The 11,878-nt window shown below is 39.4% G+C and overlaps 2 protein-coding genes across 2 annotated transcripts; both read left to right on the plus strand.

Moving 5' to 3' along the window:
• The first annotated feature begins 2,090 nt into the window (after window positions 1–2,090).
• Window positions 2,091–8,541, plus strand: LOC121512966 (transmembrane protein 222-like). Its single transcript, XM_041792400.1, has 6 exons — window positions 2,091–2,226; window positions 2,447–2,531; window positions 2,785–2,816; window positions 2,915–3,011; window positions 3,112–3,242; window positions 7,659–8,541. The coding sequence occupies exons 1-6, from the start codon at window positions 2,108–2,110 to the stop codon at window positions 7,744–7,746; spliced, it is 552 nt and encodes a 183-aa protein (XP_041648334.1). The 5' UTR covers window positions 2,091–2,107; the 3' UTR covers window positions 7,747–8,541.
• Window positions 8,542–8,691: 150 nt separating this feature from the next.
• LOC121512965 (trophoblast glycoprotein-like) lies at window positions 8,692–11,079 on the plus strand. Its single transcript, XM_041792399.1, has 2 exons — window positions 8,692–9,101; window positions 9,325–11,079. The coding sequence occupies exons 1-2, from the start codon at window positions 8,842–8,844 to the stop codon at window positions 10,298–10,300; spliced, it is 1,236 nt and encodes a 411-aa protein (XP_041648333.1). The 5' UTR covers window positions 8,692–8,841; the 3' UTR covers window positions 10,301–11,079.
• The last annotated feature ends 799 nt before the right edge of the window (window positions 11,080–11,878 follow it).

Here is an 11,878-nt window from a genome sequence, read left to right on the forward strand (position 1 = left end):
AACCAAATTAAGTTGAATCAATATTCTAAACTGAACAGATGTTGAAAGGAACCCTACATGTAAAGGCATGTTGACTTTATTAAATTAACAGTAGTGTCTTCTTTATGTATGTTGTATGAAAAAACACAATAGGTCTATACTTGAGTAAATAAAAAATATTCACCTGTAGGCTGCCATTTTGTGCAATGTTGTAATATCATCCAGCTGCATTGTTCCTCCCACATCCTTTGAATGTACCAGCTTAACCTACATAACAGTTACTTATTCCTCATTGTCCTATTTGAAACTGTCCATCCATCTATTCATTTTCTATACCACTTATCCCGTTCAGGGTCGTGGGGGGGCTGGAGCCTTCACACTAAACTGAAAAAGACTGTTCTATACATAAATAAGCAAGCCAAACTACCCTCCAAACTGCTATTAGACCAATGATTAGTTGCAACAATAAGGCTTAGAGCATCTACTTCGTACTTTGTTAATTTTAATGGAAAAAACAGCAGAAATACTGATGATCACTGCAGAAAAATTTGACAAAATGGAAATGGCATTGTGCTGTAGACATGATTAAAATGTAAATGTTTTGAACTTCTATAGCCAAGCATCATAATACAGAATTTCCTTATATTAATGATCCATTATTATTATTATTATTATTATTATTATTATTATTATTATTTCTATTGTTATTATTATGCCCTCTCCAACCAAGCACATACTAACTGATGGTGAAGTGATCTTAGTTTCAGTGAATCTTTCACTGATCTTTGAAGGAGGGCTGTCTGTCTGTCAGATATTAAATATCTAGTAGAGTGAATAGTTGTTAGATGAGGAGCCTGCAGTCAAAATGATGCAGTAGTTGTTTCAGACAGAACTCTACAGGTTAAAACATTGTGTTTTTATGTTCTGGTCAATTAAGAGATTTTGGTCTATTTTGCATGCATGTCTTCTTTCACTCTAAAAGAAGGAAAACTTAAAAAAATGAACATAGATGGTGTTTATTTTTACTGTCCTCTCTCTGCATCTGTAGATTTCTCCAAACAAGCTCCTCTATATATTTAAACATTTCAGGGGAAAATACCATCTTGTAATTAACTGGGGAAGTTCGATGGTGATCTGTATTAGTTCATTTTTTATCCTATTCACCTGCAATGCCTTGGCAAAAGTATGCATGTTAATTAAATAGCGCATAATTTTCAGCTATCAATGCGGTGATTTTGACGACAGATTTTTAGATACACATAACTGTATTCACCTGTAGTCTCTTCCCTTAAGCACAGTATGTTAGCCGGTATTCCCATAATAAAGTGCCTTAGCTAAAGCAAACTTATTACCTCCTCAATCCCATCGACACATCTTCCAATGAAGAAGCAGAGTCTGGGGGCTCGGGTGTGGGCTCTCCTCTCTCTGGGGCCGAGGTGGTCAAAAAGCTCCTCAGCGGCAGGGCCCTGTGGGTGGTGCCACAGAAGCGCCAGAAGCTTTTTTTTTTTTTTAATTCAACTGGTTGCCACGGTTTTCATCAGAGAAACATGCAAAATGCAAAAAATTCAAGATGGCGGTGCCCGTGGAGGGGACCCTCCCCATGTATGAGTAGATTGCTTATTCTGAGTTAAATAAAACACATTTTTTCAGGTGGATAAACACTAATTAGGATAGACCTCCCTATAGACATCATGTTTCATTTAACCAAGTTTGTTTGTTTTACTAAATGCTACTAGGCTAAATATTACACACTGCACCTTTAAGCCTTGCATGATAAGGCGAGAACAGTCTGTGAAAAAGGCTGTTAGAGACGTATAGTCTGCAGCCAGACCCCACTCCAAGTTCATCTAAATAACTCAGCACATGATGCTCTCTGAAATGAACAACTGCAAGCACGACTTAGTGGCCACCAGTGTACAACTGAACATCTTTTCAATGCTTACTGACACTTTCAAAAGTCTGTTTTTTAAAAAACTGTAGTTTTATGCTTTGTTGGTCATCTGTTGGTATCAGACACTGATAGACGGTAGGCGACGTTTAAATCAGGTTGGGAAAGGGAGATAAGTTTTGCCCCTATTGGCTTTCCGTACAAGTGCGTCACTAACGTACTCCATCACTCCGGGCAGTGATGGCGGAGGTAGATGAGACTGACGTGATGATGAGCTACCACGGGGATTTCTTAAAAAACGACAGAAAAAACAGTCGCTATCCTTATTGCATTGTTTGGACGCCTATTCCTATTTTGTCGTAAGAAGCTAACACGTCTTCTTTTCCTGGTGTTGCTATCTTAGCTTGTTACGTTATTGTGGCAGGCTGTTATTTAGCTAACGGCAGCCGTTAGTTGAGTCTGTCTTTATTTACTCCATTACTAATGCACTTAATATCTCTTCTGTTACACAATAAATGCTCCTGAATTCACAAGTGTATCAATGTAATGTAATTGTTTTGTGCTGTGTGCATACTGCAGGTGGGTGCTCCCATTCATTGGTCACATGGGTATATGCACCTCCTCTGGAATCATAAGGGATTTTGCAGGATCATATTTTGTCTCGGTGAGTGTCTTTTGTAAAGCTTAAGTAAGCCATACATCCACCCCGACGTATCTTTTAAACATGCTGTTGTGCAGGAAGATAAAAATGAAAATGTGTAGTGCAGAAACAGTTTAATGTTTGATGAATGGGAGCTGTCACTTCCATTGATTTTCTCGTAACCACTTAATTCGTTATTAGAGAAATATATAATCCTACTGAGTAACAGCGGAAAGTTAATTTTCATGACTAATTAAGTGTTTTCTGGTCCATTCAGGAGGACAACATGGGTTTTGGGAGACCAACTAAGTATGTTTACTCTTATCAACTATTGTATTTTGAAAGTGTGTCATCAATCATAATTAAAACAAATCATCTCATCTATTTATTATGATCTCCCATTGCAGGTATTGGAAGCTTGATGTGGACAAAGTGTGTGGTAATGGTGCTGCAACATGGGATAAAGCAGTTTATGATGCTTCTGAAGAGTACAAGTGTCGACCGGTATGACAGTGTTGGTTTTTGTTTGTTTCTTTGTTTGTTTTAAGTATTTACAAACTGTTCATCGAATAACATTGACAACCTCTTTCCTATTTGTCTGAAGCACAATCTGTGCTTGGATAACTGCCATTCCCATGTTGCCATGGCCCTCAACCTCATGCGCTATGACAACAGCACATCATGGAACATGGTGAACCTGTGTGTGCTGTCTTTTATTCATGGCAAACATGTCAGGTGAGTATTTTAACATTATTCAGCTGTTTGTATCAGTACACATGTAAAATCAGAGTTTAGATTTGCACCTTGTCTTTATTTATATACTTTTTGGCTGTATTTTGCTCCAGTGTTTCTTTATACTAATGACATTTAAGCAAGTCACTTTGGTACCATTTAATGTTATGTAATCATTTCACTGCAATCATTTGGCAGATGTTTTTAGTGTTGAGTGTCATGTTCAAGGACATGTAAGATTGAACAACAAACTATTTTAACACTTTGTCCTTTGTCAACTATAAATACGTTTATATGAAGTTGTCCTCTTAAAGGATAATTTGTGCTGTTTGTTTTAATAGACAGTCGGGCAGAAGTGAGTCTGGGAGAATATGACTGATTTATTTTAGACCTGTCGTGTCAAAAAGCAGCACTGGTAAATTGCTTTTTTTCCCTTCCAATCTCAGGGAAATCTTCATAGTATAAAGAGCTAACAACACTGAGACACTGAGAAATTTTGGCAAAAAGGGTGCTGATTGTCCAGTATTATGCAATCCGATAAGAGGAATCAGATTTTTTAAATATCATACCTTTGTCAACCAAAGTTGAAGTACTTTTATTGTGCTGTATTAAAATAGATGTACAAGGTAACAGAGACAACTCCTTGCTTGTAACTTTTGATAAATATCCAAACAGTGAGTCTGCAAATTTTGATACTCAAATTATCATTATTTCTTTTCACCACATTAGCTGTTTACAGAATGCAGTTAAAACAGTGGCTATCATCATGCCTTTGTATGTACATATTGCATCTGTTAGGGTGTAATATCATTGGCCCACTCTGTGGTTGCACTTTGTGGCATGATGGAAGTTAAGTTGTACACTGTTGAGAGCTCCACATTCATACACACAGAGCACAATTCTGTCCTGTTAGCTCTGACATTATTAAGCTTGGTTCCTTATAACATCTTTGTCATCACCTCTACAAGGGGTTAAACAACACAAACTCGTCATTCTGTCTTTCATCCAAGTTGATTTTAATTATGGCACAAATTACAAACAAAAAAATCAAAATATAGCCTTGAACTGGTTTCATTCCCATTTCTCCATCAGTAGACTCCCCATCTGTGCAATGCATTTTTCCCTTGTGAAAATTTCAAGAGAATTTCAGGACAGGCTACCCTGAAATCCTCTTGACTTGACTTGCTAGTTCATGTATACGCACCACAGCAGGAGACTTTGACACCCCATTTATACAGTGCACTGGCATTGCTTCACATCTGCTTTGGGCATTTGAATACTAAGCGGTGATTCTTTATTCGTTGGGTGGAAATTCCTTAATTTGTACTGAAACTTTTGATATTTGATAGCTCAGACAGCATAAGGCGTTGGTCTGGGATGCCTTTATCTTAATTCACTGACATGTAATGTCATTAAAGACCGCCATGTAAGCTGCTGTGATATGTGATATTTTGCTGGTAAACAAAAAGCATGGCATTATTTACGTGTGTCGTGGGACAATCATACACATAACATTTAGCTCCAACTGGCTCATGTGCTAGTGTCATCAAAATCCCCTCATAATTTAACTTGTTGAAATCAGTTGACACAAACCAGTACCCCAAATAATTAATTTGCTAAATAGCATTTAGTGGTTTCCTTTCAAAACACATTTATGACAAAATGAAGGATAAAAGCTGTCAAAGAGGCACCATTAGCTTCTCAGTTGTGGCTAATTCACTGCCGTACATTTGTATTGTCAACAGCTTCACTGCACATGACATGTAGAGATGCCAAGCCATAGAAATGATGTATGGGCTGCTTATGCATAACAGGATGGAAAGTGAGTTGTAATATCAGAGGGTCACTGAAAACATACAGTACCTTAGAAGTATTCATTCCATTGGATGTTTTATCCTTTAGTTGATTTTTTAAATGAATCATGGCCAATGTTATTTGATGTTTTTGACCAAAAAGTAATGACAAAAAAAAAACTCTGTGTCAAAGTGAAAACAGATTTATACAGAGTAATGTTAATTAAATAAAAATGTGTAGTGCATCCATAAGTGATCCATAAATATTCACCCCCTTCAAGTCAGTATTTAGTAGATTCACATTTGGCTGTAATCATAGCACTGAGTCTGTGTGGACACGTCTCAGTCAGGTTTGTACATCTGGACACTGCTATTTTATCCCATTCTCCTTTGAAAAACTGCTCAAGCTTTCAGTTTGCACAGGGATCAGGCATGAACAGCCCTTTTCAAGTCCAGCCATAAATTCTCTGTTGGACTGAGGTCTGGGCTTTGACCCAGCAACTCCAGAACCTTCAACTTGTTGTCTTTAAACCATCCCAAGCCATGGTTTTCTTGCAGACTGAAATAAGATTATACCCTCTATCTTTACAAGCCTTTCAAGGTCGAGAAGCATGCCAACAAGCATGATGCTGCCACCACTCTTCTGTGCAGTGTTTGGTGTCCACCAAACATAGCGTCTTGTTAGATGGCCAAAAAGCACAATTTTGGTCTCATCAGACCAAAGAACTTTCTTCCACTTGACCATGGAGTCTCCCAGATGCCTTGGGTGAACTCTAGTCAAGATTTAATATAAGTTTCATTCAATGGTGGCTGTAATTTGTCACTCTTCCATAATGTGTAACTCATTAAGAGTAGTCATAGCTGTCTTGGTGGCCTCTCACTGGTCTCCTTCTGGCCTGATCAGTGATTTTGGCAGATCTAGGCAGATTTACACACATTACATATTCCTTACAATTTGTGATGAATTTGTGATGAACAGAACTCCTGGGGGAATTCAGTGCCTTTGAAATGTTTTTGTATCTATCCTCTGACCCATGGAGGCAAGGCCAGAGTCCTCCCTGGTAACTCTTGAACAAACGTTTGGAACAGGCAAGTGTGTCCATAATTACATCATAGGAAGGGTCCGCCCGTCCAGCTTGACTTTGAAGCCATACAGTAATGATGACAACAAATTTACCGAGGAAACGGGACATTTGAAAGTGTGTTGAGCACTCAAGGGCCGGGTTTCCCTCTGATATTGCGCATTTTGTTGAAGAAAAGGAAAACGGTGCAAATTGAATTGTGGGTAATTCCTGCAAGTGGATGATCCATATCTGCATCCTTGAAAATTCTCTGTTTGAAGGACTCAGTACTTTGAAAAATTTTGAGGATCCTCGACATTGGAACAGTCCTCCGGCAGCACTCACTGATGTGGTTTCCCCCCACATACAGCTGTTCGAGGATCTTTCCTTGACTTGAAGAGACAGCCTGAGTCTTGACAGTATGATCACTTGAGATACATTCACTGCATTCAGGTGATCACAGTTTGACTAATTGAGGCTACTAACACCAGTTGGCTTAAATCTCTGTTGAATTAGGTCAGTCACTTTAAAGGGGGTGAATATTTATGCAGTCACTTATTTAACATTCCATATTTTTGTTTAATTGACATTACTTTGTAGTTTTTCCTGACATTAAAGAGTTTGTTTTTTTAAGCCAAATTATATTGACCACAATTGATTTATAAAAACATTAAGTGGATGAAACATCCCAGAGGGTGAATACTTTTTATAGGCACTGTATAGCAGCGCTACGTGTAATGGGATGAAATTATAGTGGCAAGCTGAATAGAGTCTGAACTACCAAGATTGTGCTGTCTATTTAAATGTCCTTGCCCTGTCCACCTGCAGTGAAATTTCCTGAATATTTCCTGCTAACATCAGCTCTTCCCTGGAAAGCTGGCAGAAAAATGTCTGGGTGGAATCGGCATGCAGCACACCAAAAATCCAGGAAGTTCCCCCCATTTTTTCAGGGATTTTTTAGGAGTTCTGTTCATGAGTGAAAACATCTTAAGAAAAAAACCTTTGGTGGAAAAGTTTTAATGGGAGATGGGGCAAAAGCCCTAAGTAGGGGGAAAGCTAGATCCTGAGGGTTCTGAGCCAAACACACCTGAAGCATCTTCATCACTAACACGATCCCGTTGTTTGAAAAAACTGCTGCTTTCACTGGTGAGCATTAAGAGACATATGGCTCAGAGAATCCCCCTCATTATTCTCCGCTGACCCACATAGAGAAGTGCTTGCGTCACAGTTTGTACTGCCTCCGCTCATATGCTCCCACAGCACAGGAGTCCTTTTAAACTAGAGGGGAGTCGAGTAATTCATCACTGACAGCAAGTGCTCCCCCAGTGTCACCACTGAAGGTCACCCCTCTGGTTAGGCTCCCTGTGTAGACCGGGTGGTGAGGACAGTAGAACGTGGGCTGGGGTGCGTTCAGGGGAGAGGAGAGGGTAGCTGTGGGCCTCTGGGAGTAAAGAGACTGGAACATGTGATACTTCAACACCTCGCATGCCCTTGTTTGAGCGTGCTGCACACACCCACTCTTTCCAGATGTTTCTCTAACACATTACCCTCTCTGTATCCTTCAGCTGGGCAGCGTTCCTCAAAACCTGGCTCCCCTTCTTCATGCTCAGCGGGGTCCTTGCCACGTTCATCCTCACGTTCAACCTGCAGTAATGAAGCGGCTCACCCAAATATGATCACAGACTTTACACTATTAACATGAATGATGTGTTTTGATGGGATGTTTGTTTAAAGAATTTAGATTGAAAGACTCTGGTGTCTGTTGGTTGTCTAGTATCTTGGAGGGTATTTAAGGACATAGGTTGTTTGTGAGTCATTTTATTATCAGTTATTTATTTTTTAACTGCTTTTTGTCTGTAATCAGTATTTATGACTTTACAAACTCTAGTATCTACCAAACATCTGTCTAAAATTAACTGTTTTTCACGTTAGGTTCTGTGTTGAGCTTATATACAGCAGTATATGAAGGGACATGAGAATCTCCTGCTGAGCAATACCAGAGTTATATTTCTCAAGAGCAGCAGCCGCAGATACACATTTTAGTGATGAATTATCCAACTTGGCTTAAGAAATCTGAAAGTATTCATCAGATAATTGTTTGAGAGATTTGAGCTGCTACCAAAGATAGAATGATGTAAGACCCATATGTGATAAATAGTTGTTTTGTGCTGTAAAAACCCTCTCTGCTCCAGTGTATACAGAAAATACGTACAGCTTTTTATTTCACATGAGTGTATTTTTCTGATTTGTATATTATTTGAAAGAATTTAAATGCTGTCTAACTGCATCCTCATGCTTGAATGTCACTTTAACTGCAGAATTATTCAAACTATGAGCAATGCTACATCACAGTAATTATTGTGAACTTTATTGGTTTGTTTTTGATGTGATCTTTGAACACTTTTATTTATTAATGTGTCTAAATCAGTTTAAATGTGTTTTATATGACTTAGTGTAGTATTTGCTGTTCACACACTCCCCTCTGACAAACTGTGGTGTAGGTCACAGGCTGGTCGTCCTCTGTACCTTTAAGGGAACCACGCACCTTTTCCATCCAGCAGATTCTGCGTGTTATGAACTCCATCAATTCAAGGGAACCTTTATTCCCAGAGTGGAGCTTACGCTGGAGCGCTCTTTGCCGCCTCTGCAGCATTTTGATTAGTTGTGAGGACAAAAGCTTTCCTGCCATTCAGCTGTGCTCTGTGTTTACATTTTTAATTCTCATTTCTAATCTGCAATACTTTAAAGATGTGTGCTTACACATTCCGAGCTTTTTTGGGAATCCTCCTGTGTTCATCAAGCCGGTGCTCGGAGTGTCCTCTTGGCTGTGAGTGTTTTTTTGTGACTCGCACAGTGAAATGTGTCTCCACGCATCTGCTCACAGTGCCACAAAATATTCCAGGATTTTCAAGGACTGTCATCATCACAGGGAATAATATACACCGGATTGGACCTCTATCATTTACAGAGCTGGAGAATGTCACCAACATCATATTAAGCAATAATAGGTGAGAATGTCAGTCGGTTTTTTTGTTGCTTCATTGATATTTATTGAGCCATATTTGGATATTTTGGCTAACTTTCTTGATGTATATCTCAGAAATAAATTATTTCTGTTACTCTAAATGTGTTTTTATTCGACAGCATAAAAAGGTATGAAAGTTTTATCAAAACATGAAAATAATAGTAACTATGCGACCACACATTAAACAGTGTTAGTGATGTTCACAGGATCACAGAGATGGCGTCCCACAGCTTTTCTTCTCTCCTAAACCTGCGCTTCCTGGACCTCAGTGGGAACCAGCTGGCTCTCATCCACCCAGAAGCCCTCAGTATACCTGGCAGCCCCCTTCAGGAGCTTAACCTGAGCCGCTCGCTGCACAACTACACCGCCCTAACAGACCTCACTACAGCTCTGCGCTGGGGCGGCCTGGGAGGTCTTCTCCGCCTCGACCTCTCTGGGAACAACCTGGCATTGCTGCCCCCTGGCATGTTCTCCCACCTCCCCAACCTGCAGCAGCTCTTCCTCTCCAACAACTCCCTGGTGGCTGTCTACAGTGGGACTTTCTCTGGTATGAACCATCTTCAGGTGCTCGACCTCATGAGCAATGACTTCAGGACTTTCAGGGCTGACGCCCTGCAGGAGCTCGAAAAACTTGGCAACATCCGCATCCTTCTTGGTGACAACCCCTACACATGCTCCTGCGAGATCCGTGAGTTTGTGTCCTGGCTGAATGAATCCAGAGTTCATGTGGACATAGAGGCTGTGAGGTGTGCCTCCCCAAGAAGCTTAAGTGACACCCAGGTGCGTGGGCTCAGCAGTCAGGCCATTGGATGTGTTGTTCTAGCCCCAGAAGAGGTGGCCGACCTCACCCTGCAGACGTCTTATGTCTTCCTTGGGTTGGTGCTCGGGTTTGTGGGAATGGTGTTTCTTTTTGTGCTCTATCTGAATCGTAAAGGTATGAAGAAGTGGATAAATGAAATGAGAGATGCATGTCGGGACGTGCTGGAGGGGTATCACTACCGGTATGAGATTGACTCAGACCCTAGGCTGGGGCACATCCCGCCAGGTAATATGGGCAGCAGAGTACAGGGGCATTTAGGATCTGCCCCATCAAAGCACCTGCCAAATAACAGCAGTATCACCCAGATTCCTGCTGACACACAGGTCAAACACGTGACATCCTCTCCACCATCGAGCCTATGAAGCCAGAACAAAGTGTGAATTAGATTAGGTTTGTAAATAGAAGATGTTGGTAGTCACTTGTATATACATAGCAGTTATAACCTCACCTTAAAGTGCCTTTTTATATAGGCACCAGAGCATTATATCTATATAATAACCTTATTATTGGGTATTTTGTTTTGTTTTAGTTCAATAGTATCTTGATTTTGTCAATTGAATCTTTTTTTACTTTTTGGTGTTTAGTCTTAGACCAGTTTAACGCTATTGTCAGAAGTGTTTGGTTTAAGATGATTGTGGCCCTCCCTGTGGACAAAGCAGCACCTCTTAGCTCTTGATTGTGTCATGAACGTGTCCATGTAGTGATTAATGTAAATCACACTTTTTCTCTTTTTCTCTCAAAAGTATTAATAATTTAGAATCCTTGCCATGGAAGATTTCAAAAGCTGTCTCTGCAGCATGCTGTAACTTACTTTGTCAGACTGGTACCCTGCAGCAGCAATTACAGGCTTTAAAATAACTTTACATATATAGACCCATCTTATTCTGGTGTTCAGTAGCTCATAAAGAGGCATCAGCATTTGTTTTTGTTTCATAACCAGATAGACACACCTTACACAAGAAATGACATAGATGGCATGAAAAATGTTTGTTAGAGACTGTAGACACTTTACAGTAGGAATGATTAGACCATGTACGCTTCGTTGAAGTATAAAGAAAACTCCTTAACTTGAATCAACCCTGTGCCCATTGTGTTGGAATTTAAATGTCATTTGTATTACTAAATTTAAAAAGGTAGATGTTTCAAGTATCCTACACTTCCCTTTACATTGATTAAAATAAAATAACATTTTGACAGATTTCTTGTTCTCCTGTTTTGTTGTGACTGCAGTGAAACCACAAGACACCAAGCTGCACAGGCACCTTTTTCTTTTTCAGGTGACCTGACTACTTCAGTTCACAGTTTGGGTGATTAAGTGTTTCCATAGAGGAGAAAATAGGGCAGAATGAAATATACTGTTCAGGAAAACACCTGCTGGCCCTGCAACACTATACAACTATGTGTGTGTGTTTGATTACAGCATGTATGTGTGTTTACATATAAAAGAAACAGTCTTGTAAGAATTCAGTTTTTGGCCATCAGTAGTTATATTGTATCACATTCTACCTGTTTATTAGACTTCTGCAGTATCAGTTACATTTTATGTTATTTGTGTCATATTTCGAGACATTTCCCTTTTTATCTCAATTTTTTTCTTTTTTCCTCTCAGATGCTAAATCATCCACACATAGAGTGCATTCAGAAAGTATTTAGACTCTCTTTACTTTCTTCAATGATTTATGTTGCAACCTGATGCTACAGCTTTAAAAAACACTTTTTCTCTCATTGGCCTATATCTCATAGCCCATGATGACAAAGTGAAAACAGAATTTTATTACATTTTTTTCTTGCAAATTTATGAAAAGGAAAAAAAACATGAAATATCACATTGATATTAGTATGCATGAACATCTCAGCAAAGATTGAGAGAAATGGGAGGCATCTGGGCTAAATTTCAAGCATTTTTGCAAAGAGTACGAATACTTCTATCAATGTTTTTC

Source organism: Cheilinus undulatus, linkage group 8 (genome assembly GCF_018320785.1).
Source record: "Cheilinus undulatus linkage group 8, ASM1832078v1, whole genome shotgun sequence".
NCBI lineage: Eukaryota > Metazoa > Chordata > Actinopteri > Labriformes > Labridae > Cheilinus > Cheilinus undulatus.